This window comes from Peromyscus californicus, unplaced genomic scaffold, assembly GCF_007827085.1.
Source record: "Peromyscus californicus insignis strain IS unplaced genomic scaffold, ASM782708v3 Scaffold_21__1_contigs__length_65335640, whole genome shotgun sequence".
Lineage (NCBI taxonomy): Eukaryota > Metazoa > Chordata > Mammalia > Rodentia > Cricetidae > Peromyscus > Peromyscus californicus.
The window spans coordinates 51844698-51868625 of NW_026294514.1; the positions used below are offsets into that span (position 1 = coordinate 51844698).

Sequence of the window (23928 nt, forward strand, 5' to 3'; positions counted from 1 at the left end):
AAAAAAATGGTTAACAGACAAGCCTGTATAGGTTCAGCAGTGGCCTTTAACAACAGAGAAACCAAAGGCCTTGGAAGAGCTGGTACAAGAGGAGTTAAATGCTCAGCATATTGAAGAATCAACCAGCTCTTGGAATTTTCCTATATTTGTTATTAAAAGGAAATTTGGTAAGTAGAGAATGGCAAAAGGTGTAAGAAAAATTAACAAGGTAATTCAGCCAATGGGCTTTCTACAATCTGGAATTCCTTTGCCTACTCTGTTACCTAAAGAATGGCTTCTTACAGTTATCATTTTAAAAAGACTTTATTCTCAGGATTTTTACAAGAAAAGGACAGAGAAAAATTTGCCTTCACAGTGCCTACTTATAATAATTCTCAGCTGGTTAAGAGGTATCAATGGAGGGTTCTCCCACAGGGATTGTTGAATAGCCCAACCCTGTGCCAATATTTTGTATAACAGCTATTGAAAGTAATATGTAAACAATTTCCTAAATCTACAATTTATCATAACATGGATGATATTTTACTAGCTGATTCAAGTGCAGATACTTTAGGAAGAGTGTTTGAAGAAGTAAAGAAAATTTTGCCTTTTTGGGATTAAAAATTGCTCCTGAAAAGACACAAAGAGGAGATTCTATTAATTATTTAGGATATGAAATAGATCTACAAGAAATTAGCCCCCAAAAGGTGCAAATTAGGAGAGAACAATTATGGACTCTTAGTGACTTTCAAAGATTATGTGAAAATATTTCCCATCCATGAACTGTTGTCGGGTTAAAAAATGAGGAACTGAGTAATTTGTTCAAAATCTTAGAAGGTGACAAGGACTGAAATAGTCCAAGAGAATTATCAGCTGAAGCTGAGAGAGAATTGGCCTTGGTGAAAAGAAAGTACAGGAAGGACCTGTGGATTGTGTGCATCCAAAGCTTGATTGCATTTTGGATATTTTACCCTCTAAGCATTCTCCTACAGAAATTTTAATGCAGAGTGAAGATATTGGATATTTCTACCAAATTAACCGAATAAAAAATTAAAAACTTATGTGGAAAAGGCCTCTGACTTAATTTTAAAAGGAAAATTGAGACTTCATCAATTAGCAGGAATAGGCCCAGCAGAAAGTTTTGTACCTTTAACTAAGGAGGACATCGAAAAATTATGGGTAGAAAGTGAACTTTGGCAAAGAGCTTACATAATTTTTTGGGAGAGATTAATAGCAAATATCCCAAAAGCAATAGAATTGAATTTATAAAGAGACCTGATGGGAATTTGCCTCACATTGTATGGGAAACACCCATATCTGGAGCTTGTACATTTTATACAGATGCAAATAAACAAGGAAAGGCAGGTTATGAGTCAGAAAATTTAAGTAAAGTGATTCAAATTCCTTATAATTCATTGCAAAAATTAGAATTGTATGCTATTCTGTTGGTATTAATGGATTTTCAGAAACTTTCAACATTGTTACTGAGTCTCATTATGCTGAAAGAGTAATATTACATATTGAGACTGCAGAATTTATCCCTGATGAGTCAGAATTACTTTACTCTTTATTCAGTTACAAGATATAATCAGGTTTAGGAAGCATCCCTTATATATAACTTACATCTGATCCCATGTGGGTCTGCCAGTTCCTCTAGCATGAGGTAATGATGAGATCAATAAACTATTGATAGAAAATGTGCTGGAGGCCTCAGAATTTCATAAAAACCATCATATTAATAGTAAGGGCTTAAAAAAGATTTTTCCATAACCTGGAAACAAGCCAAGGAAATTATAAGGAAATGTTCTCCTTGTTCTTTTTACCATCAGACTCCACTACCAGCAGGATGTAACCCAAAGGGTACACAGAGGAATGAAATCTGGCAGATGGATGTGTTTCACTTTGCAGAATTTGGAAAACTGAAATATGTTCACTATACCATTGATGCCTATTCAGGATTTCAATGGGCAACTGCTTTGAGTTCTGAAAAGGCTGATTCTGTAATCACACATTTGCTAGAAGTTATGGCCATCATGGATATATCTGCAGAAATTAAAATCTGACAATGTTCCAGCATATGTCGCTGGTGAAATGAAACAGTTTTTTGCTTATTACAATATAAAGCATATTACAGGTATACCACATAATCATACAGGCCAAGCAGTTAAAGAAAGGTCGAACAGAACTCAAAAGGATATGCTAAATAAATAGAAAGAGGTAACAACCCCCTAGAAATAGATTACATAATGCTCTATTAACTTTGAATTTTCTCAGTGCTAATGAGGAAGGAACAACAGCTGCAGAGACATTGGATAATAGAAAAAACTACAGAATTAAATCAGCCTATATACTTTAGGGATGTGCTGACCTCAGAATGGAAACCAGGATATGTATTTTGTTAGGGATGAGGTTTTGCTTTTTTTCTACAAAAGAAGAAAAGCTATAGATACCATCAAAATTGATAAAGGTTCAATTTGAACAAGAGAGACCTCTTAATTAGAAGAGGTGATAGTTCATCAACCAGCATGACCATTCTATTTGAAGTAACTTATACCACTAACAAATGCTTTTCCTTTAGTCAGGTATAACTTGCAAAAAGGGAAACTTCCCAAAGTTAGGGCTGGGGAAGGGTTTTTGTTTTTGTCTTTCAGGAGAATAAAGGCAATGGAATCTGAAAAACAATGGACAAATGAGACATCTGAAAAAAAAGGACAAATCATCCAGAAAAAAAAAATGTCTCAAGAAAAATAATAAATTGATCTACTGGTATATCACATACAAAATTTCATAAGTCTTCCTAAATGTTTGTTTCTGATCTTCTTTATAGACACTTAACACAAATGATATTTATGTAGTCCCAGTTCAATTAAAAATTAAAGCTGACTTTGGAGTTGGAGAATTGCTCCCTCCTTCTCTAAACTGAAGCATGTCTGTGAAAAGGAAAATGCAAAATCTCTGTATCATGTCAGAAGAGCCATCTGATATTAGACAGAAGAAAACCAAAAAAATTAAGGGACTATTCTATTGCCAATAATCTCACAGCTCTTTGGTTCTATTTTGACTTTTTAAAACTTTTCCTAAGGTATGAATTTTATATCAAAATTTATAAGATATATATATTAAACTTGTGTTATGATATTAATGGTCATATAGAATACTAACTAAAAAGCTCCATCATTTTGTTTTTGAGTCTCTATCAGTTATATGCAGGGATCCATGACCATACATAACAGCAAATTTGATGTCTCCCAAAAGATGATGATGGTGCCCCACGACAATTCCATAAGGATGATGATAATACCACTAAACTAACAAATACCACCTAAAGATCAGCTTTGGACTACAAAATGCTCAGGAAAATTTTGAGATGGCTAGCTGAGAGGATCCAGGCTCACAGAATACTCAAGCAAGGACTTGAGAGAAGTCCTGCACTTTCACATTATGCAGAGACTGAACAACAAATGATACCACTAACTCTCCCAGAACTTGACCATTAACTCAAAATTTTTCTTTTTAGGATCCCCTAAAGATTCCTTCACTCCCAGACAGCAGGAAGTAATTTTAAGAACATGATACCCACATTCCCAAGAGGTGGGGTGGGTGCTTTTTGGATTGTCAGTGGGTTTTGGCTATTTGCCATTGTTTAGGAAGGCTAGTTACAAGTTGTTATTGCTAATGGTCAGGAAAATGGCTAAACAAAGGAGATTAGATTTAAGGTTATTGTTTGAAAAAAAAGAAGATAGAAGTAGATTATTGAATCTACTCTGGAAAAAAAGATATATAAATGATAGAATAAAGGGTAGATTATTGAATCTACTCTAAAAAAAGAGAGGATATAGTTATGATAAGATAAGAATGTCGATTATTGAATCTACTTTTAGAAGGCAAATACTAGTTTTAAATATTTTACATTGGATTGAACTTTTGTATATTGTATACAAATTATGTCATATTGCTATAAATTTGAGATTGATTTATATAGATATGATAAGATAAAGAGGTAGATTATTGAATCTACTTTTGGAAGGCAACTACTAATTTTAAATATTTTACATTGGATTGGATTTTTTATATTGTATACAAATTTTGCATATTGATACAAATTTGATACTGACTTTGTTAGAATATATTGTACATATATTTCTAATCTTGTTCAAGTTATTGCACCTATACAGTTCATTTAACAATGTAATGCAATTTGCTAATTCTTGAAAGTAATTATTACCTACTAATTAGAGTACAAAGAAACAAATGTTAGTATTTAGCCATTACAATCAAACTTGTAGTCATTAGGCATGTTTTCAAGGTCAAGCAGGGATATATTTTAGATTGACAGGTCATCTTCAAACACTTCAGAGATCTGCAGAATATGGCATTTAAGATGTTTTAATAACACAGATTTTTTTCTTTTTTTATGACAATGAGACATGTCTGCTCTTGGTAGCACCAATCTAATTCAGAGAAGATACTGGGTACTAAGGAATCTCCATATGGAGTTTATTTTCACTGTGGCAAAAGTTAGCCACTGGGCAAGAAAGTGCCCTCACATGGACTGCTGACAGTATGCTGTCCAAAATGGATAAGCAAGACACAAAACAAATGACTGCCAATCCTTGCCAAGACAAGGTAGGAAGGCTCTTTAGAAAATCCTGCTTCACAGATGAGTCTGTCAAATATGCTAAGCTGTGATGATATTATGTCCACCAATATATTGTGCACCCTAATAAACTTATCTGGGTTCAGAGAACAGAACAGCCACTAGATAGACATAGAGGCCAGAAAATGGTGGCACACACACCTTTAATCCTATCACTTGGGAAACAGAGATCTGTGTGGATCTCTGTGAGTTCAAGGCCACACTAGAAACAGAGGCACGTGTGGTGGCACAAACCTTTATCCCAGCACTTGAGATCTCATGTCTTTGCTTAGGAAAGACACATGCCTTTAATCCCAGGAAGTGATAGCAGGAAGCAGAAAGGTATATAAGGTGTGAGGACCAGGAACTAGAGGCTTTTTAAGCTTTTAGGCATTTGAGCAGCAGTTCAGCTGAGATCCATTAAAGTAATGACCCAGAGGCTTCCAATTTGAGGAAAAAAGATCAGCTGAGAAGTTGGCAAGGTGATACTGGATGTGGCTTGTTCTGCTTCTCTCATCTTTCAGTGTTCACCCCAATACCCAGCTCCAAGTTTTTTTTATTATTAAGACCATTTAGAGATTTGTGTTACACTAAGCCTGTAGGCTGAAGATGATGCCCCAACATTGCAGAGAAACCTTGGGTGACTGTCAAGGCAGCTGGCTGTTTTTGTCCTAACTCACACTTTTTTGGAAGTCACTTGTTTGCATTTCCTTCTTACTCAGATAATATTATTTCCTTCTCAGGTTTCTGAGGGAGTTGAAGATTAAATAGTTATATTTTGCTTGTTAAGAAATTCAGAAAAGAAACTCACTAAAGAGGTATAAGTTAGAAAGACATCAGAAGATAGTTTTGGTTATGTAAATTAGGATAAAAGGTAAATTAGATATAATCCTTTGGATTCACAAAAATAGGATAGATAATGGAACACTTTCTCTGAATTTGTCAAATGCAAATGGACTAGATGTTGTTGATGTATTTATTGCTTGTATATATTGTATATAGTTATTGTACTTATTGTATATAGTTTTTCTTAGTTATAATTTTTTTAGACAAAAAGGGGAAATGTGGTGATATATTGTGTTCCCCAAAATATTGTGCACTATAATAAAGCTTGTCTGAGGAGCAGGGGAAAAAGCCAACCACTATATTAAATATAGAAAACAGGCAATGGTAGCACATGGATTTAATCCTAGCATTTGAGAGGCAGAGATCCATCTGGATCTTTGTGAGTTCAAGACCATACTGGGGAACAGAGTCAGGCATGGTGGCACATGCCTTTAATCCCAGCACTAACCATAGAGGTCTGTAGAGACAGACAGGAAGTGATGTAGCTATGTGGAGAGAAGTGAGATGCAGAACAGAAAAGCATATAGGCATGGGTATATAGGAAGTAGGTCTCTTTGGCTGAGGATTTCCAAGTGGTAAGAACGTGGTTGGCTTCTTTCTGCTTTTCTGATCTCTCAGTTTTTTCCCCCGATATCTGGCTCCATGTTTTTTATTAATAAGACCATTTAGCAACTCATCTTTGAGGCCCGTTAAGCAGACAAAACTACACAACTGTCTCACTTGTGCAGAGGACCTAATCCAGTTCCATTTTAGGTTCCACCTGTTGGTCTAAAGTTTGTGAGTTCCCAGTAGCTTGGTTCCGTTGTCTCTGTAGGGTTCCCCATCATGATCTTGATGCCTCTTTCTCACTAAATCTTCCTTCACTCTCTTCGACTGGACTCCTGGAGCTCAGCCTGGTCCTTGGCTGTGGATATCTGCATTTTCTTCCATCAGTTACTGGATGAAGGCTCTATGATGACAGTTAGGACATTCACCAATCTGATTACTGGGGTAGGGCAGCTGAGGTACCCTCTCCACTATTGCTAGTAGTCTAAGCTGGGGTCATTCTTGTGGATTCCTGGGAACTTCCCTTGGACCAGATTTCTCCTTATCTCCATGATGTCTCCCTCTATCAAGATTACTCTTTCATTGCTCTCCCACTCCATCCCTCCCCCAGCTCAACCATCCTGTTCCCTTATGATCTCATCACCTATCCCCTACCCTTTATTGCCCACCTCATTCCCATTTACTCAGGAGATCTCATCTATTTCCCCTTCCCAGGGCAATCGATATGTTCAGTGTATTAAGATTTTTATTACACAAGGTGTTAACTCACTTGGTTTGAGAGAGCTCAAGATATTTTGTGAGGCTATTGGGAAAGGTGTTGTTTCCCTGATTTCTTTCTCAGTCTGTTTGTCATTTTCAATTAGAAAGGCTGCTGAAATTTGTGTGTTAATTTTGTGTCCTGCTACTTTGCTGAAGTGCTTATTGGCTGTAGAAGTTTCCTGGTGGAGTCTTTAAGGTCTTTTATTCATAAAATCATGTACTCTCCAAATGAAGATAATTTTAATTCTTCCTTTTTTGTTTGTATCTCTTTCATCTCCATCAATTGTCTTATTGCTCTATGTTGGACTTCAAGTACTACAACGAATAGGTACGGAGAGAGTTCTTTGCCAGTGAAGGAATGGATTGCTCATGAAGGTCAGAGCAAGCAGGCAAAGAACAAAAGTGGCCTAAGGGGAAGATTGAGCACTCACTACTAGAATATATATTAAAAACTCAATTTGTCAGTTCTTAAAGAAATACAAATGAACAATGAATATTTGAAAAATATTTGACATGCATTCTCATTAGGGAAACACAAATTAAACCTTCATTGAAATTCTGTCTCAACTTGGTTAGAACAGCTGGTAACAAGAGCATAAGTGCTCATGAGAATGTGGGGGAAAAAAACTTTTATTCATTGCTGGTAGGAATATAAACTTGTACAGTTACTACAGAGGTTCCTAAAAAAAAAAAATTCCTGAAAATAAGGGTTTTGAAAGAAGTCTTAAAGTTAAGAATGCATACCATAACTTCTAATTCTGTGAAGAATGCCACTGGAATTTGATGAGTATTACGTTGTATCTAAGAACACTTTTTGTAATATGTCCATTTTCCTAATATTAATTCTTCTAACTAAGTACATAGTTGCCTCCCCAGTGAATAACATTGTGAAAATTTCCACTGTTTTTTTTTAAGTTTTTTTGAGACAGGGTATCTCTGTGTAGTTTTGGTGCCTGTCCTGGATCTCACTCTGTAGTCCAGGCTAGCCTCGAACTCACAGAGTTCCGACTGCCTCTGCCTCCCGAGTGCTGGGATTAAAGGTGAGAGCCACCACGGCCCGGCATTTCCACTTTTTATGAAAGAGAAAGTCTAATGAACTCACTAAGTCTTGTGGAAACACAGGTCCTCCAAAACAAGTTTATATGGAAATGAGCATTTTCCTGGTATATATATCTGGTTAGGGAAGAATTTATTTATTTATTTAAGATTTGTTTATTTGCATTTTATATGTGTGGGTGTTTTTTAGCATGTATGTGTGAAGTGACCATAGTCAAGAAGAGGAGGGTGTTGAATCCTTTGAAAATCAACTTAGAGATGATAGTTAGCCACTATGTGGATACCGGAAACTAAATCCTTTTTTTTTTTTTTTACAAAGGCTTCCAGTGCTCACAATTTCTGACTAAATTATCGCTCTAGCTCCTGGCTAAGATTTTCCATGGGTGCGGAGCTGAAAGGTTATTAACAGTGTATTCACTGACTTCTGTAGATCTTATCCCTAAATGATAAAAACAAACAAACAAAAAACCCTTGGTAACTTTGAAAATTATTCTAGGTGTCCTCAGCCTTAAGTAAAAACTAGGGACCCTGATAGCTCATAGTCACTCTGTGGAAGAGCAACTCAGCAAATCCCAGCACAGAGTCTTTCATATCCCGTCTCTGCCTTGTCAGGTGCTAAGCTCTGTGAGGAAACCTTAAAAAGAATGCAAATGGACCCAATATGGAAAAATGGAAAGACCACAGAAGTATCAAATGCACTTAAACAAGTGACCCGAAGGAAGGGATTTCAGATGATCTGTCACTCTAAGGGTCAGATGCCATATACAGGAGAAGCTGTACAATTTCCAGGGCAAGGCTTCTTACCCCAGAGATCCAGGTGCAAGATTCAGAGGACTAGGTTAAAGAAGGAGACTTGGATTTCCAGGGGCACAACTGTTAATGGAGATAATTTTGACTAGGAACAAACAGGAACTTCTGCAACCTGAGTAGTGTCACTGAAAAGGGAAGTGGGACAGTTAGGCTCCGGTAGGAGCAAAAACACACCATGCAACTGAATATTAACAACTGACCCATGTCAGCAAAACCCCAAAATTAATAGTGACAAATTACAAGTGAATGCAAATTAACAGGAAATTCTCTTTCTATCCTTGTTTATTATGGTTTGTTTTTTATTTGCCCCAAATTGAAATTTCCTATTTTTCTCTCTTCAAGTGAAAATGAGAATGAGTTTCAACGTTGGCAGAAAAATTGGTGGAGTTGTTTTTTTTCAATTGCTGTACTCTCATTTTGTACATTCTTACCACTCTTATGTTTTCCACCTTGGTTACCCGGTGAGTATAAAAAAAAACTTAATTAATTAAAATAATTCCTACCCCCACCTCCCATTCTCAAAGCACAGACAAACTACATTTCCTTATAAATATGTTTCTCCTACTGGTATTGTTCTGAAATGAAGAAATAGTATCATAGTTATTTTAATCCAAATCAATCAACATTACATCCAAATATTATATTTGTGTACTACATTTCATTAGTATATATTTGTACCCCTCATTATTTCTTTTTTAATACCCGTTAATTTTAAAGTATACAGTTGTCTTTTAAAAGTGAAGTATACTCAAATCTATTTACCTAGTGGTTTATTCAGGATTCTCTAGAGTAACAGAAAGTATAGAATGAATCTTTCAACCTTTCTCTCTCTCTCTCTCTCTCTCTCTCTCTCTCTCTCTCTCTATATATATATATATATATATATATATATATATATTATATGTATAATGTGTGTCTATGTCATATGTATGTATTTTAGGACTGTGTCATCAAATGTTAATTACTGAATGTAGCCATTTAATTCTACATTAAATTAAGAATTAATTCATTCAGCCATAGTAAGCATACTTCCAGCAGTTAAAAGACATACATAGTGGCCAACTACAGGATTGGGCAGTGTAGCTGTAAGAAATTTTCATTATCAAGTACCTGTCTTTTGTGAAGCACTCCTGTAGAAGAATTTGCATTCTAAAATATGCATTGGTTTTAGTTTGTTTAAAATAACTCACTTGTCTTTCTATGACAAATTGGGATTATTATAACATATACAATTGCATGATGTATATTTTCTTGCTCACTTGGACATATCAAAAGATTATTTTGCTTGTGACCTATAGGTGCACACAAGATAAGTCTTGAGAAAGAAAAGGAACCTCGCTCCTTTGACAGGAGACTTAAAAATAAGGAATTTGGACCTAATTTGAAGGATTTGTTTCGTGCTCTTAAGGTAAAATAAAATACTTTTGTTAACAAGCCTGTTAAGTTGACCTGTTTAATTTTCTTATAGAGTTAAGAAAAATGACAGTCTTTAATTTAAATTTTGGTGAAACTTTTAGAGTCTCTTAATTAAAGTGCTCATTTTCCTTGTAATGAAAAGGAAGATCCCTTTATTATTTGGCATTGCTAGGGACCTGTCTAGTGTCAGAGACTGATGCTGCACAACTGTAATTTTTATTTTTCATTGCTTTTACATTATTTTGTGTTTATTCCCTTTGAAGAAATAAATAAGACATTAAAAAAGTTCATAAATTGGAAGAATTCTGTTTGTCAACACATATTCCCCCCACACAAAAAGAGTCACAATCTTGAATGCAAAATCTTGTGTTTCTACAGATGTTGAAGGACTACCATAGCAACAGATACCAGGATGCAGGGGAATCCCCTTCCAACACTCTAGTCTTTTTGTGAATGCTTTTTTCCCCTATTTATAACATTATTCTTAGCATATATATTGCTTGGTTGTAATTTTCACATACAGATTTCACTCATTTTTAGTGAATTTTACACTCTGAATAAAACTTCCAAAAGTCTTTGAAATAACATCAATTGAAATTTCGTAACTCACATTAGAATTATATCTCTGTATTCCCGATTTCCTATTATTTTCTCTTTCCTGGAAATAGTTGTTGTTTCATTTCTCATTGTTTGACTCAAAACATTCTGTCCTTTGAAAACATATTTTTATCTCAATATTAAAATATACTATGGACTTTCTCCCCTCCTTCTCTTTCCATGTTCCCCAACACCACTTGAATCTCTCAAAACTGTAGAGAAAATACTAGAGTCAGTGAAGAAACACTATTGAGAGCAGGAAATAACCTTCACTAGGGAAGAGGCCCCTGTTCCTTTTAAAGTATTTATTAGCTATTTGTGTCCCCCATCCCCAGCTCCCTTCCTCTATACAGAATCCCTCTGGGTCTATGAATTGTAGCTTGGTTGTCATTTATTTAATGCCTAGCATCTACATATAAGCAGACACATCATATTTATCTTTTGGGTCTGGGCTACCTCACTCAGGATGATTTTTTTTTCTAGTTCCATCCACTCTTCTGCAAATTTCATTATGTCATTTTTTTTTAACAACCAAGAATAATCCCTTGGATAAGTGTACCACATGTTCTTCATCCATCTCTGTTGTGGGACATCTAAGTTATTTGCAGTTTCTGGCTGTTATGAATGTAGCATCATTGAATATGGTTGAACAATGTCCAGTGGTAGGAAAACGCATCCTTTATCATGAAGGGTATTGGATTTTATCAAAGGCCCTTTCTGTATCTAATGAGATAATTATGTGCTTTTGTCTTTCAGATTGTTTATATGGTGGGTTACATTTATTGATTTTCATAATTTGAAACATACTTGCATCTCAGTGATGAAGTTTACTTAATTTTAGTGGATATTTTTTTCCTGTTCTTGGATTTGGTTTGCAAGTACTTCGTTGAGTATTTTTGCATCTATATACATAAGGGAAATTGGTCTGTAACTCTTTCTTCTTTTGGATATTTATGTGATTTGGGTATCAGGGTAGTTGTGCCCTCAAAAATGAGTTGAGCAATGCTCCTTCTGTTTCTATTTTGTGGAATAGTTTGAGGAATATTGGCATCAACTGTTCTTTGAATGTCTGGTAGAATTCTGGCCCTAGGTTTTGTTTTATTTTATTTTTGGTTGGGAGACTCTTAGTGAGTGCTTCTATTTCACTAGAGATTATAGGACTCTTTAAATTGCTTATCTATCTTGGTTTAACTTTGGTATGTGGTACCTTTTGAGAAAATTATTCATTTCTTTTATGTTTTCTGATTTGGTGGAGTACAGTTTTTTTAGGTATGTTTTTATGATTCTCTGGATGTCTTTATTGTCTCTTGTTATGTCCCCATTTCTATTTATTTTTTTTCCTGTCATTTTAAAGGTTTTATTGATTCTTTGTGAATTTCATATCATATACCCCAACCCCACTCATCTTTCCATATCTCCCTCTCCCCTCAAAACCTCCCCCCAAAAGAAAACAAAAAATAAAAATGACAAAAAATAAAAAGTTAAAAAAATAAATAAAAATTAATGAAAACAGAAACATCTCTCTGTGGTGTGTCATAGTGTATCACCCAGTCTACCCTTTTGCCCAAACAGCTTTATTTGCAAATGTTCTTTGTAATGAGTCATTGGCCAGGTTTGAGGTCTCTGGTTTCTGCTACACTATCAATACTGCATCCTGGACAGGACTCCTATTGGATAACTTGTTTCCCTGTGTCATGGAGATCCTTCAGCTTTTGTTCTGCAGGACCAGACTCTTCACATGCTCTGGCAGTTCTTAGATGGGGTAGACGTTGGAGTGGGCCAACTCAAAGCCCTGGAACAGGGCAATGGTTGGTAACTGAGTTGGTCTACCCACCTGTTCTCCCATGAGCTCAACATTAGGGCCAGCTCTCTTGCTTTGCCCAGGTTGGGGGAGGGGCCAGCTCTTCTGCCTGTGGTAGCTGGCAAGGGGCAGGACTAGCTCTCCTGAGCTCCCATCCTCAGGACCAGCTCTCCCACACCCACTCCACCAGGGCCAGTTCTATCAAGTGCCCAGGTGAGGTGCAAGGCCTGCTCTTGTGAAAGCTGCAGCTGGTGAGGGCCAGGTCCAGCTGACTGGAGTGCTGCAGCTGGTGAGGGCAGGGCAGTCTCTAAGCAGCACTAGGATTTCAATGTGGCTCCAGGCGATAGCCCAGACCAGGGACATCCCCACGGCTTTTGGTGGTAACATAGGCCACAGACATCGACCCAGACTGCTCCTGCTGCAGGGCTATGGACCCAGACATGACACTTGGATGTGTCAAATTAGATCCTGTTTTCACATCCATTCTTTTAGCCCGTGACTTTTTATTGGTGAATGGAGACCATTCCTATTACTTTGTAGAAGTAGTAGTAGTAGTAGTTGTTGTTGTTGTTGCTGCTGCTGGTGGTGGTCGTGGTAGTGTGTGTGTGTGTGTGTGTGTGTGTGTGTGTGTGTGTGTGTGTGTGTGTGTGTCTGCTGCCCTTCTTTTGGTTTGCTGGTGTGAGATTAGTTATTCCCTATGTTTTCATGAGTGTTGTTAACCTCTTTAGGTTGGAGTTTTCCTTCTAGCCCCTTATTTAGGGCTGCATTTGTAGATATTTTTCAATTTGGTCTATCAAAGAATATCTTATTTTCCACATCTATGGTGATTGACAGTTTTCCTGGGTATAGTAGCCTGAGCTGGCATCTGTGGTCTTTTAGAGTTTGTAGCCCAGGCCCTTCTAGTTTTTATAAACTTCTTGAAAAGTCAGGTATAGCTCTAATAGGTCCGCCTTTATATGTACTTGGTCTTTTCCTCTTGCAGCTTTTAATATTCTTTCTTTGTTTTGTATGTTTAGTGTTTTGACTATGAAATGCCTAGGGGATTTTCTGTTCTGGTCCAATCTATTTGGTGTTCCGTATGCTTCTTGTACCTTTATAGGCATGTCCATGTTTAGGTTAGGAAATTTTTCTTCTATGATTTTGTTGAACATATTTTCTTGGGCTTTAAGCTGGATTTCTTCTCCTTCCTCTTTTCCTATTATTTTTAGATTTTATCATTTCATAATATGTCAGATTTCCTGGATGTTTTGTGTCAGGAGTTTTTTAGATTTAACTTTTTCATTGACCAATGTATCCATTAATCTATCATATCTTCAATGTCTGAGATTCTTTCTTCTATCTCTTGTATTGATTTTGTGAAATTTGGCTTTGTAGATTCTATTTTAATTTCTAAATTTTTCATAGCCAAATTTTCCTCAGTTTGGATTTTCTTTATTGTTCTTATTTCCACCTTAGGTCTTAAACAATTGTATTCATTTCTTTCCATTGTTTGTTTTTGCTTTCTTGGACTTCTTTAAGGGATTTAATTATTTCCTCTTTAAGAACCTCTATCATCTTTATACATGGGGTTCTTTAAGGTCTTGTGCTTATGCTTCAGCTATCTTGGAATACTCAGTTCCTACTGTGGTAGGTTTGCTGGGCTTTAGTGGAGATATATTGCCCTAGCTATAATAGATTATATTCTTATGCTGATATCTAGGCATCTGGGATTGGGATGATTATAGTTCTAGATACAATTTCTCATTTTTTTTCCACATGGGTGTTCTGTTTCCTTGGTCTTTGTTTCCTCTGTGGATTTCAGGAAAGTATGATGGATATGTTGTATGGCAGGAAATTTTCTGTGCACCTCATCGGTGTGGCCACTCAGGGTTCCAGGTAAAATAAGTTTCTGGATATTGGGAACTGACTCTTATGAATGGCTAGGGTACTGACTTTGTTCACAGGAGGGAGGAGGGCATAGTTTTCAATAAAGATCTGCTTATTTAATCTACTTAGAATAAGGGTAGATGGTGAAGAGAGGTCACCTCAGAAAGTCTTCTAAAGTGCTGGGGATGAGAATGGGAGATTAGATCTGTTTCTTCTTTAGAGAATTTTCAGTACAGTAGCTTAGAACTTTTGTTAATTGGGTTGTTTGCTTTCTTTAGGTTTATTTTGTTCTTTGTATAGTCTAACAATCTGTCACATTTATATTAGGGAAGTTTTTCCCATTTACTAGGCCATCTATTCATTCTATAATGGTTTTTATTACAGAGAAGAAGTACTTTAATTTCATGAGATTCCACATGTCCATTGTTTACATTTTTCCTCCAGTCACTAGAACCATATTTAGAAAGCCCTTTACTTATCTTTAAATGTACTCCCTACTTTATCCTCCAGTAGTTTCAGAGTTTTGTGTGTAATACTGCGGTCTTTGATCCAATTGTAACTAATTTTGTGCAGAGTGAGAGACAAGGATCAAGCTTTAATCAATATCTGTAGATGTTCAATTTTTCTAGCATCATATGTTGAAGAGGCTGTCTTCTCCAATCTGTATTTTTGGACTTCTTTGTCAAAACTCAGGTGGAGTGGGTGCATGGAGCTATGTCTGGATCTTCTCTTCCATTAATTAATTAGTCTAATTTAGTGCCAGTATGTGTTTATTATTATTATTATTATTATTATTATTATTATTATTATTATTTATTATAACTTGAAACCATGTACTCTGATACCTGTAACAGTGTTCTTATTGTCTAGGATGGTTTGGCTACCTTTGATCTTTTGCATTTTCATGTGAATTTTAAGAATTTTTTATTTTTTTCTGTTAAGAACTGAGTTGACAGTTTTGTGTGGATTGAAGTAACTTTAAGAGTAGATGTAAACAGGAAGTAGGGCTTGAGCATGGAACCTCATTCATGATATGATTTTTGCTATCTTTCAAAGCTAAATGGACTAAGTGGATATACTACATAAGATTTATTTTCACATATTCCTATTCTCCAAGTACTCCTTTTTATTAAATCACAAATCTTTTGTAATACTTGATTGTAGGTCATCAAAAATTTAATTTTTTTAAAGTTGTATTATATTGCTCAGGCTATTCTTGAGTATTTAACCTTTTTTCAGCCTCTGGAGTTCTAGGGTTTCATGAATGCAGTACCACAGCTGGCCCATTTAATATTAATTCTATACAAAGATTACATGCAAGTATTATTTAATAATGCAGAATCTAAACAATTATAACTGCTTTACATTGTTAAACGTTAAGCTGAAATTTTTAACAATATTTTGTAAAAATTTAAGAATCAGTGTTTTAAAGTTTGTTATCATTTAAAATTCTTTGAACAAAATGAATTAACTATCTATATTAATGGGGATCATCGTGGTTTCTCACACACTGAAGATGGCAGACACTGACTGATTCATGATTATTAGGGTTTCTTCATCCCACCCTTATACCTTTTTTGTATTGTAGTATTTAAGGCACTCTTTTGAAAAGCCTTATAAAATTACACAACAGATTATTGGAGACCATGGTCATCCCACTGCCCAAAACACAAAAGCTCATTCATTCCTTGCATGGTTTTGTACCACTTTTTATCCTTCCCCAATCTTATTTCTATGCCCAATTATACCCAGTGTTCTACCTGCAGATAAACTGTTTCCTAGCTCCTAGATACAGGACAGAGCATTTTGTGTTTGTCTTTCTGTGTCTAACTTACTTAATCTATTTCTCATCACTTTCACGTATTAATTTACAAATGATGAGATTTCATTCTTCTTTACTGCTGAATTATATTCTATTACATATACATGCTTTTATGTAAAAACAGATAAAAATAAAATTAAGATAAAATTCCAAAAAGATAAAAAAATTAAAATATACAGATACCACATTTATAGTTTATTGATTAGTAGGTACCTAGGTCAAATATGAATCATAGCTTTTGTGACTATTATAGTAGTTAATTTGGGGTTCAGGTATTTCCTTGTTATGCTGATCATTTTTCATTGAGATCACTGTACTTTCAACAGTTCTTTAGTGTGCCCTAAAGTTTAATATGGTAAGAAGGTTTTATTTCCAGGAAAAAATATTAGGATGCTTTGGGAAATCTAAGAGATGAGGCCCAACCAGAAGTCCTTAGGTAGTTAAGCATGTATCCTGAATAGGATTGTGACAATCTGATCCATTATTTTCTCTCTTTTTTTGTCCTTACCATGCAGGAAAGGATTGTATGAGCATGTGCTGCCTGAGCCAAAGTAACTGAGACAATCAACCATGGTCTGATTCTTAAAACTATGAGGAATATAAATGCTTATGTTTTTATATATGAAGTAGCCCAATCATATGGTAGATCTGCTCCTAATTTTTGAGTAAAAACAATTTCTTTTCTTTTTTTTTTTTTTTTTTTTTTTTGCAATAGCCACATCCCCATTGACAATGTATAGCAGTTTCTATTCCTCCACCTTTGGCAGAATTTTTGGTTGTTGTTGTTGAATTTTGGACCTTTCTGATAACAGCTAATTGTTATCCCTGAGGCAGAATGCTGAGCTGAAGCAGCTTAAGAGATGGAGAGTTTGATTTGACTCAGCATTCTGGGTAATGCAGTCAGTTATGGCACAGAAGGCATGGCTGTTGGCAGGTACCCGGGAGGGGGGGCAACAGGTGGCTGCAACTCTCTCATCACCTCCTGTCTTGTTAGAGTAGAAAGCAGCGGGGAGAAAGTAGAGCCAGGGCATGATGCTCACAGCTGTCCTAGCAGAGGCATGCTCTTTCCAGGTTTCTGCTTCTCCGGACAAAGTTTCCACATCCCCACAAACAGGACCAAGCAGCTACCAACTAACTGAACTTGTGGGGAGAAGTTTATATCTAGACCATAACATCACTCTAACTGGGATAAGAGGTATTTCATTGTAGCATTAATTTGCATTTCCGTGATGGTTGATTGTTTTTTCACATTTTTTATATTATTTCTCACCTGTTTATATTTCTTCTTTTGATACATATTCGGATCACACATCCATTTTTACATTGGATTACCTTTGTGTTGTTTAATTTCTTCAGAACCACACCTGTTTTGTGTATTAATCCTTGGACAGAAGAATATGTGGCAAGCATTTTCTTCCATTCTATGGGTTATCTTTCCACTCCAGTGATTGTTCTCTGTAGCACCATGTAGCTACCACCACCTGTTCACCATGTCTGAGTGAGGGGCTGAGGATCAAAGAACAGAGACAAGAGCAGCTGGTCATTTGTCTCAGCAGAATGCCAAATGCCATTTATTGAAGGAGGGAGGAAGTCTTAAATACAGGCTTACAACAATAGGAGAACCCCAGAGGGCAGAAGTTCGCTACAGATGTTTTACATTCTTGCATACAGCAAATTCAGGATACACAAACAAAGAACTTCCGGTAAGCCTTCAGGAGGAAGGAAACTGGCAGGGAATTAGCCTGGGGAGGACATCTGGTCAAAGTCATCAAGCAGGGCAACAGCTACTCAAAAAACAGGGGGACCAGGGCCCAACAGGTCCCCCCTTTTTACTAAAAAATGAGCTTCTGTCTTAGGTTGCTTGGGACATCAGCATGTCACCTTACCTGTCATAGGGAGTACCTGCCCAGGCCCTACAAGTCCCCTGCCTTAGGTTGGTGCATGCCCCCCAGACATTACCCGTCATTGAATACTCACTGTCATACAGGCTCATCCATGTGTGAGCTGTGGCGTCAACTACTGCCAAAGATCTCAAAGTGGCGCTGGACTTGCAATCTGTGTATTTGACACAGAAAAGACCAACAGAAGTCCTAACCCACCCATAGCCAGTAGGCTAAAGGCAATTGAGCCTTCCTTAACAAGCCTTACTGCAAATTAGAGCCCTCATAAGATGGTATCCTAAAAGCCAAGTGGAACTTGAGTTTTATAAATTTTATAACGTTCAAAGCCAACTGAAATGTATATAACTTTTGAATTAAATGTATCATGTCCAATAGAATGAAGGATTAATTAACTGTAGTAGTTACTTTTGCTCCCAGGGTCTCTACTCTGCTGGCTGTAGTAACCAACTATGAAAAAGTAATCCCAGAAACAGTAGCAGTGGTGGCTGCCACTGCTATAATAGCAACAATGGCAGCAGCAATGTCAAATTCTCTTCTGGAGCATGTGAGCACCATCTGTGTCTTACTGAAGTGGTCCACTGGCATGGACACAACTCCAGGATCAGAACGACCAAGGCCTGTTTTTCTTGATCCCAGCATGACTTAAGCTGGCAGTTCTGCAAAAGAACAACTAAGAACCACAAAGAAAAACAGAGATAGCACACAAGGAGCAGAACTAATGGTCTCATAATGGCTATATTCAGGCTCACAAATTTTAAGGTATCTTCAAGGGGGGCTAGATGAATTTCAGGAGGCCAATAAATATTGCACAGAGCCATTCCTGAAAAGTAGGTACTATACCAGCTTGAAGAGGATTGTGAAAATGAAAAGTCTTAGGTAGCATGGTACTGTTAACAAATGGAGGTCAGTGACCATGCTACCAAATGTCAGGGTTACCCTTTAATCTCCAAAGTATCTGGGTGACACGTTCTCAAACATTCTTGAAAAAGCAGTTAACATACATTACCTTTTGAAGAATCCAACCACATGGCTACAGTTCCTAGGCTTATGTTAATGCTTGTCAAGGCCAGGCATATTGGGCCCTCAGTCCCCACTGGCATCAGAAGGGGAGACTTCTTCACAAAGGCCCAATAGGTCTCTGCCATGTTTGGATTCGGCAGCAGCCACAGGGTGCACACAGCACTCAGGAACCCAAAAAGGAACCTCATTGTCCTTAGGAAAGACAAAAACAGAACCCCCGGCCCACACCAACACTGGATTGGGTCCCCTCCAAGTGCCAATAGAAAGATCCTTCCATCACACCAGAGGATAATTTGCAACAGGAGCCCTCTAGGGCTTATCTGCAGTGGATATTCCAGCAGAATCCACCAATAAAAAATTTAAAATATATAAAACAAGGGAAAGAATAGAATGTGGAGAGGAAAGATGAGCCCCTAGCTCCCCCCTTTTTACTTTAGCAAAATATGTTTTTAAGGTACTATGGCAGCGTTCTACTATAGCCAGTCCTTGAGGATTATAGGGAATTTTGACAGAATTTTGAAAATCCCATACTGCTGTAGGCGGGACCATTATCAGTCTTTATGCATTTTGGCACTCCCATATAAGCAAAAGCATGAAGACAATGATTCTTTACATCCTTAACCTTTTTACCTGAATGGGCAGAGGCAAAAATTAAAGAGGAATATGTATCGATAGATACATGGACATATTGTAATTTTCCAAAGGAAGGCACGTGTGTGACATCCACTTGCCACACGTGATTAGGTAAAAGTCCTCAGGGATTAACTCCCAAATGAGGAACAGGTAAAAATTCAACACAAATAGGACATGATTTAACTATCTGGATGCCTTGTTCCTGGGTTATGCCCATATGATGATGAAGAGATCTAGCATTAAAATGATGTTGATGCAACTGAGTAGCCTTTTAAAAAGCAGAACAAATTAATGTGACAGCCATATGAGTAATGACATCAGCCTTCTAATTACCTTCACTTAGAGGTCCAGGTAATTGACTATGAGCTCTAATATGTCCCACATTAGTCCTTGCACTTGCAATAAATATTCATGAATGGGAGAGATGGATGGTATGTAGGCTGTTGTCTCCAAAGGCACAATGGCATGTGCCACATATTAGCTATCAGTATAAATGTTTACATGTTCATCAGAAAACATTTGTAAAGCAAGCAACAGTGCCTTGTGCCCCTACCATCTGGGCAGAAGTGCCCTGGACTTTCATTCTCTTTACTATGTTACCAGAAACTACCGTAGCAAAACTACGTGAAGTGTCATCAGTAAATACCACACGGGCCTGAAGAATAGGAGTCATCTGTACTATCTTGAGAAATGTAACAGGATGCAATTTAAAAAAAAAATTGGCACACATCATTGGAGGGGTAGTGAGTATCAAACTGACCCTGCATGGAGCATGTCAATATAGCCCAGTCATTATCATTAGCTTGCAACCATGCTATTTGAGACTGGGTTTATGAGGTCACCACAATATCTGGCTCCTTACCAAAAGTTTGAAGACTAATCTTGATTCCTTTAAATATAATCTGAGCAACAGCCTGAGGATAAGGAGTAATGGTTTTCACGGGAGAAGCTGGGCAATGTACCCATAGAATAGGACCTGTTTGCCAAAACACTCCAGTAGCTGAATGAGAAAAACAGAATATCAAATATAATAAGGGAGAAGAAAGATCTATATAATGCACATGAGCCTGCTCCAGGGCCTCTTGCACATGTTTTAGGGCTGTACACCGTTCAGCTGTTAATTCACAGGGAGATAAAGGGTCAGGGCCGCCATTTAAGACATCATACAAAGGACGAAGTTGACCTGTTTGAATCTTTAAAGTGGGCCGAAGCCATTGAATATCTCCCAGAAAGTTTTGGAAATCATTAAATGTGCGTAGCTGATCCGTACACAGAGTAATCTTTTGTGGATGTATGCCTGTGTGTAACAATTCATGACCTAAATAATGATAGGGAAAGGATACCTGTACCTTTTCTGGGGCTATTTGTAAATTAGCCAGGCTAAGAACCTCTTATAATTTAGAAAAGGCATCAAAAACAAGCTTTTTGCCTTCAGCAGCCAATAAAATATCATCCATATAGTGAATTATATAAATATCTGGAAAAGCTTTTTGAACTGGAGCTATGGCCAAAGACATATAAATTTGACATATAGTAGGGCTATTGGCCATTCCTTGGGGCAAGACTGCCCACTGATATCTCTGATAAGGTTCTTTGAGATTTTCTGATGGAACACTAAAAGCAAAGCGAGGACTGTCCTCGGTATGTAAAGGAATGGTGAAGAAACAATCCCTCAAGTCAATCACAATTAAATGCCAATGTTTAGGAATTGCCACAGGGGCAGGCAAACCAGACTGTGTTGCTCCCCTGAGAAGCATGGTTTTATTTACAGCTCTAAGATCCTGTAATAGCCTCCATTTTTTGACTTTTTTTAATAACAAATATAGGTGTGTTCCAGGGTGAAGTGGAAGGAATGATATGTCCAGCATCTAACTGTTTCTTAACTAATGTGTTTGTAGCCTCCAATTTTTCTTTAGTAAGGAGCCGTCAATTATAAAAGCGTTAAATACAATCTCTATAGCATTTGAAGAGGTAACTTTAGGTAATACTCTTCTAGAGTATTTTTATAAAATCTTAAAAAGAGGATCCTTTTTTATAGATCCCAAGTAACACATTTATGTAAATCAACAAATATTAACAATGTGGATCAAACAATTTATCTGTATTTTATTTACTGGAAAAATAATTTTGTAACCTCTTTATCAGTAAGAGATTATTTTTATGGGTTTTTATCTTAGCAACAACATAAGCTAACAACCCAATCCATTTCAGTTGTTATATTTCTATAGAATTAAACCAAGAATTTCTAGAAAGCAGCTTAAAGAGCAGAGCCAAATTTTTAGTAATGATCAACAGACAAGAGCATACCTAATATATAGTTCAGAATTATGAATCCTGTTCCTTTAGTTTATCTACCATGAAAATCAAACATTCATCCAAACATTTATTAAGACAATCAAAAGAACAGAACATCCTTTATACAATGAATGATTAATATTCCTGGAAATTTAAACAGCCTTGACTTAGCATTCCATGTCCTGACTGAAACCGTTTTTTACCAGAAGTTGGGCCCGTTTAAACTTTTAGCGCCGGTCCCTCCCTGGGCCTCTGTTCCCTGGCCCACCCGTGAGTCTGTTCCCCTCAAGGCTTTACTTTCCACCAGCTTGTACCTGCCTGTCCGCAGCTCTGGGCCATCTCCCGCGCTGCATACATGCCTCTGTCCACCACACCGGGTGCGCACTCCCGCCTCTGAGCACTCTGGTTTAACTTCCTCTTTCTCCCATGAAGGGACTACTAATAATGAGTTATTCCCACCATAAGGGAAAAACAGAAAACATTTCCCATGAAGGGATCTTTAATATTGAGTTATTCCCATTCTGATGGAAAAATAAAAAAAAATTAAAAAAAAATAAAAAAATAAAAAAAAATTAAAAAAAAAACATTTAAACCAAAGTTAAGCAAACAGACAACAAAATTTTTAACCTCTGTGCTTGCTTGCTTGTTCAGCCAGCCTCAGTGAGGCCCATCCATTGATTCTTTGTAATTCAAATGCTGCCACTCTGTGCTGGCAGGCAGAAAGAGCTCAGAGTTTTAGCTATCCTGAGATTTCTATATTGGAAAGAGCCTTTTCTTTTTCTATTAATACTAGGAAGAGGCTTTTTTCTTTCCTTTATTTTTCTTTTACAGGGCTTTAAAATCTTTAGGCCTAGTTTCAATATTTTTTCCCTTTTTACTGGGAAAATCCTTTTTTTGTTTGTTTGTTTAAAATTTTTTCCCTTTTCTATTGGGAAATTTCCTTTCCTTCTCTCTTCTCTATAGGGAAGATTTTCTTTTTTTATTTTTTTCTTTCCCTTTAATCTGGTATATTAAATCCCCCAGAGACCAGAAACCAAGGACTAACATTTTAGAGGATCTGAATGAAATCTTCAGCAGTCCAATTAACTGTTCCTCTAGGAATGACTGTGAACTACCTGCACCCATGACAATTTATAACAATTCACCCACCCTTACCTTCTCTTTTCTTTAAAATGTTGGCCATCCTTATTTTCAGGTGTCCATCAGCGACGACCCTTCTTTCTCGAATCTCAGTGGAACCTCCACTTGTAGCAGTAATGCCTGGGCTACCACCACCCATTTACCATGTCCGAGTGAGGGGCTGAGGATCAAAGAACAGAGACAAGAACAGCAGGTCATTTGTCTCAGCAGAATTCTGAATGCCATTTATTGAAGAAGGGAGGAAACCTTAAATACAGGCTTACAGGACAGTGGGAGAACCCCAGAGAGCAGAAGTTCGCTACAGATGTTTTACATTCTTGCATACAGCAAATTCAGGATACATAAACAAAGAACTTCTAGTAAGCATTCAGGAGGAAGGAAACTGGCAGGGAATTAGCCTAGGGAGGACATTTGGTCAAAGTCATCAAGCAGGGTAACAGCTACTCAAAAAAACATGGTGGGGCAGAACCCTACAGTTCTCTTTCCTGAACAGAAGCCTCTTGTTTTTGTTTTTTTCTTTAAATGATCACATTTATCTATATTGCTTCTGTTTTGTGTACCTTTGGAGCCATAGACAAAAAAATAACAAACTCTCTCATACTCATATAATGCAGCCTTTTTGTTACATCTTAGGAGATTTGTAGCTTCTGGTCTTATGCTTACATTTTAATCACCTTTGAGTTGGCTTTTTCTACAGAATGAGAGCAGAGGTCAAAGTACAGTTTTCTGCATGTGGACATTTATTTATGGAAGAACTGTCTCTTCTTCAGTGTTTACTTTTGACTCTTTATCAAAAATCAGCTGG

The 23928-nt window shown here is 36.9% G+C and overlaps 1 protein-coding gene across 1 annotated transcript in view; it reads left to right on the plus strand.

Annotated features, from left to right (window-relative positions):
- Nucleotides 1–23928, plus strand: part of LOC128117430 (solute carrier organic anion transporter family member 6C1-like) — a 95234-nt gene that overhangs the window by 15981 nt on the left and 55325 nt on the right. The window contains exons 6-7 of the mRNA XM_052749321.1: nt 8991–9093; nt 9931–10040. Of these exons, the coding sequence (XP_052605281.1) occupies nt 8991–9093; nt 9931–10040 (213 nt within the window). The remainder of the gene's footprint in view (nt 1–8990; nt 9094–9930; nt 10041–23928) is intronic.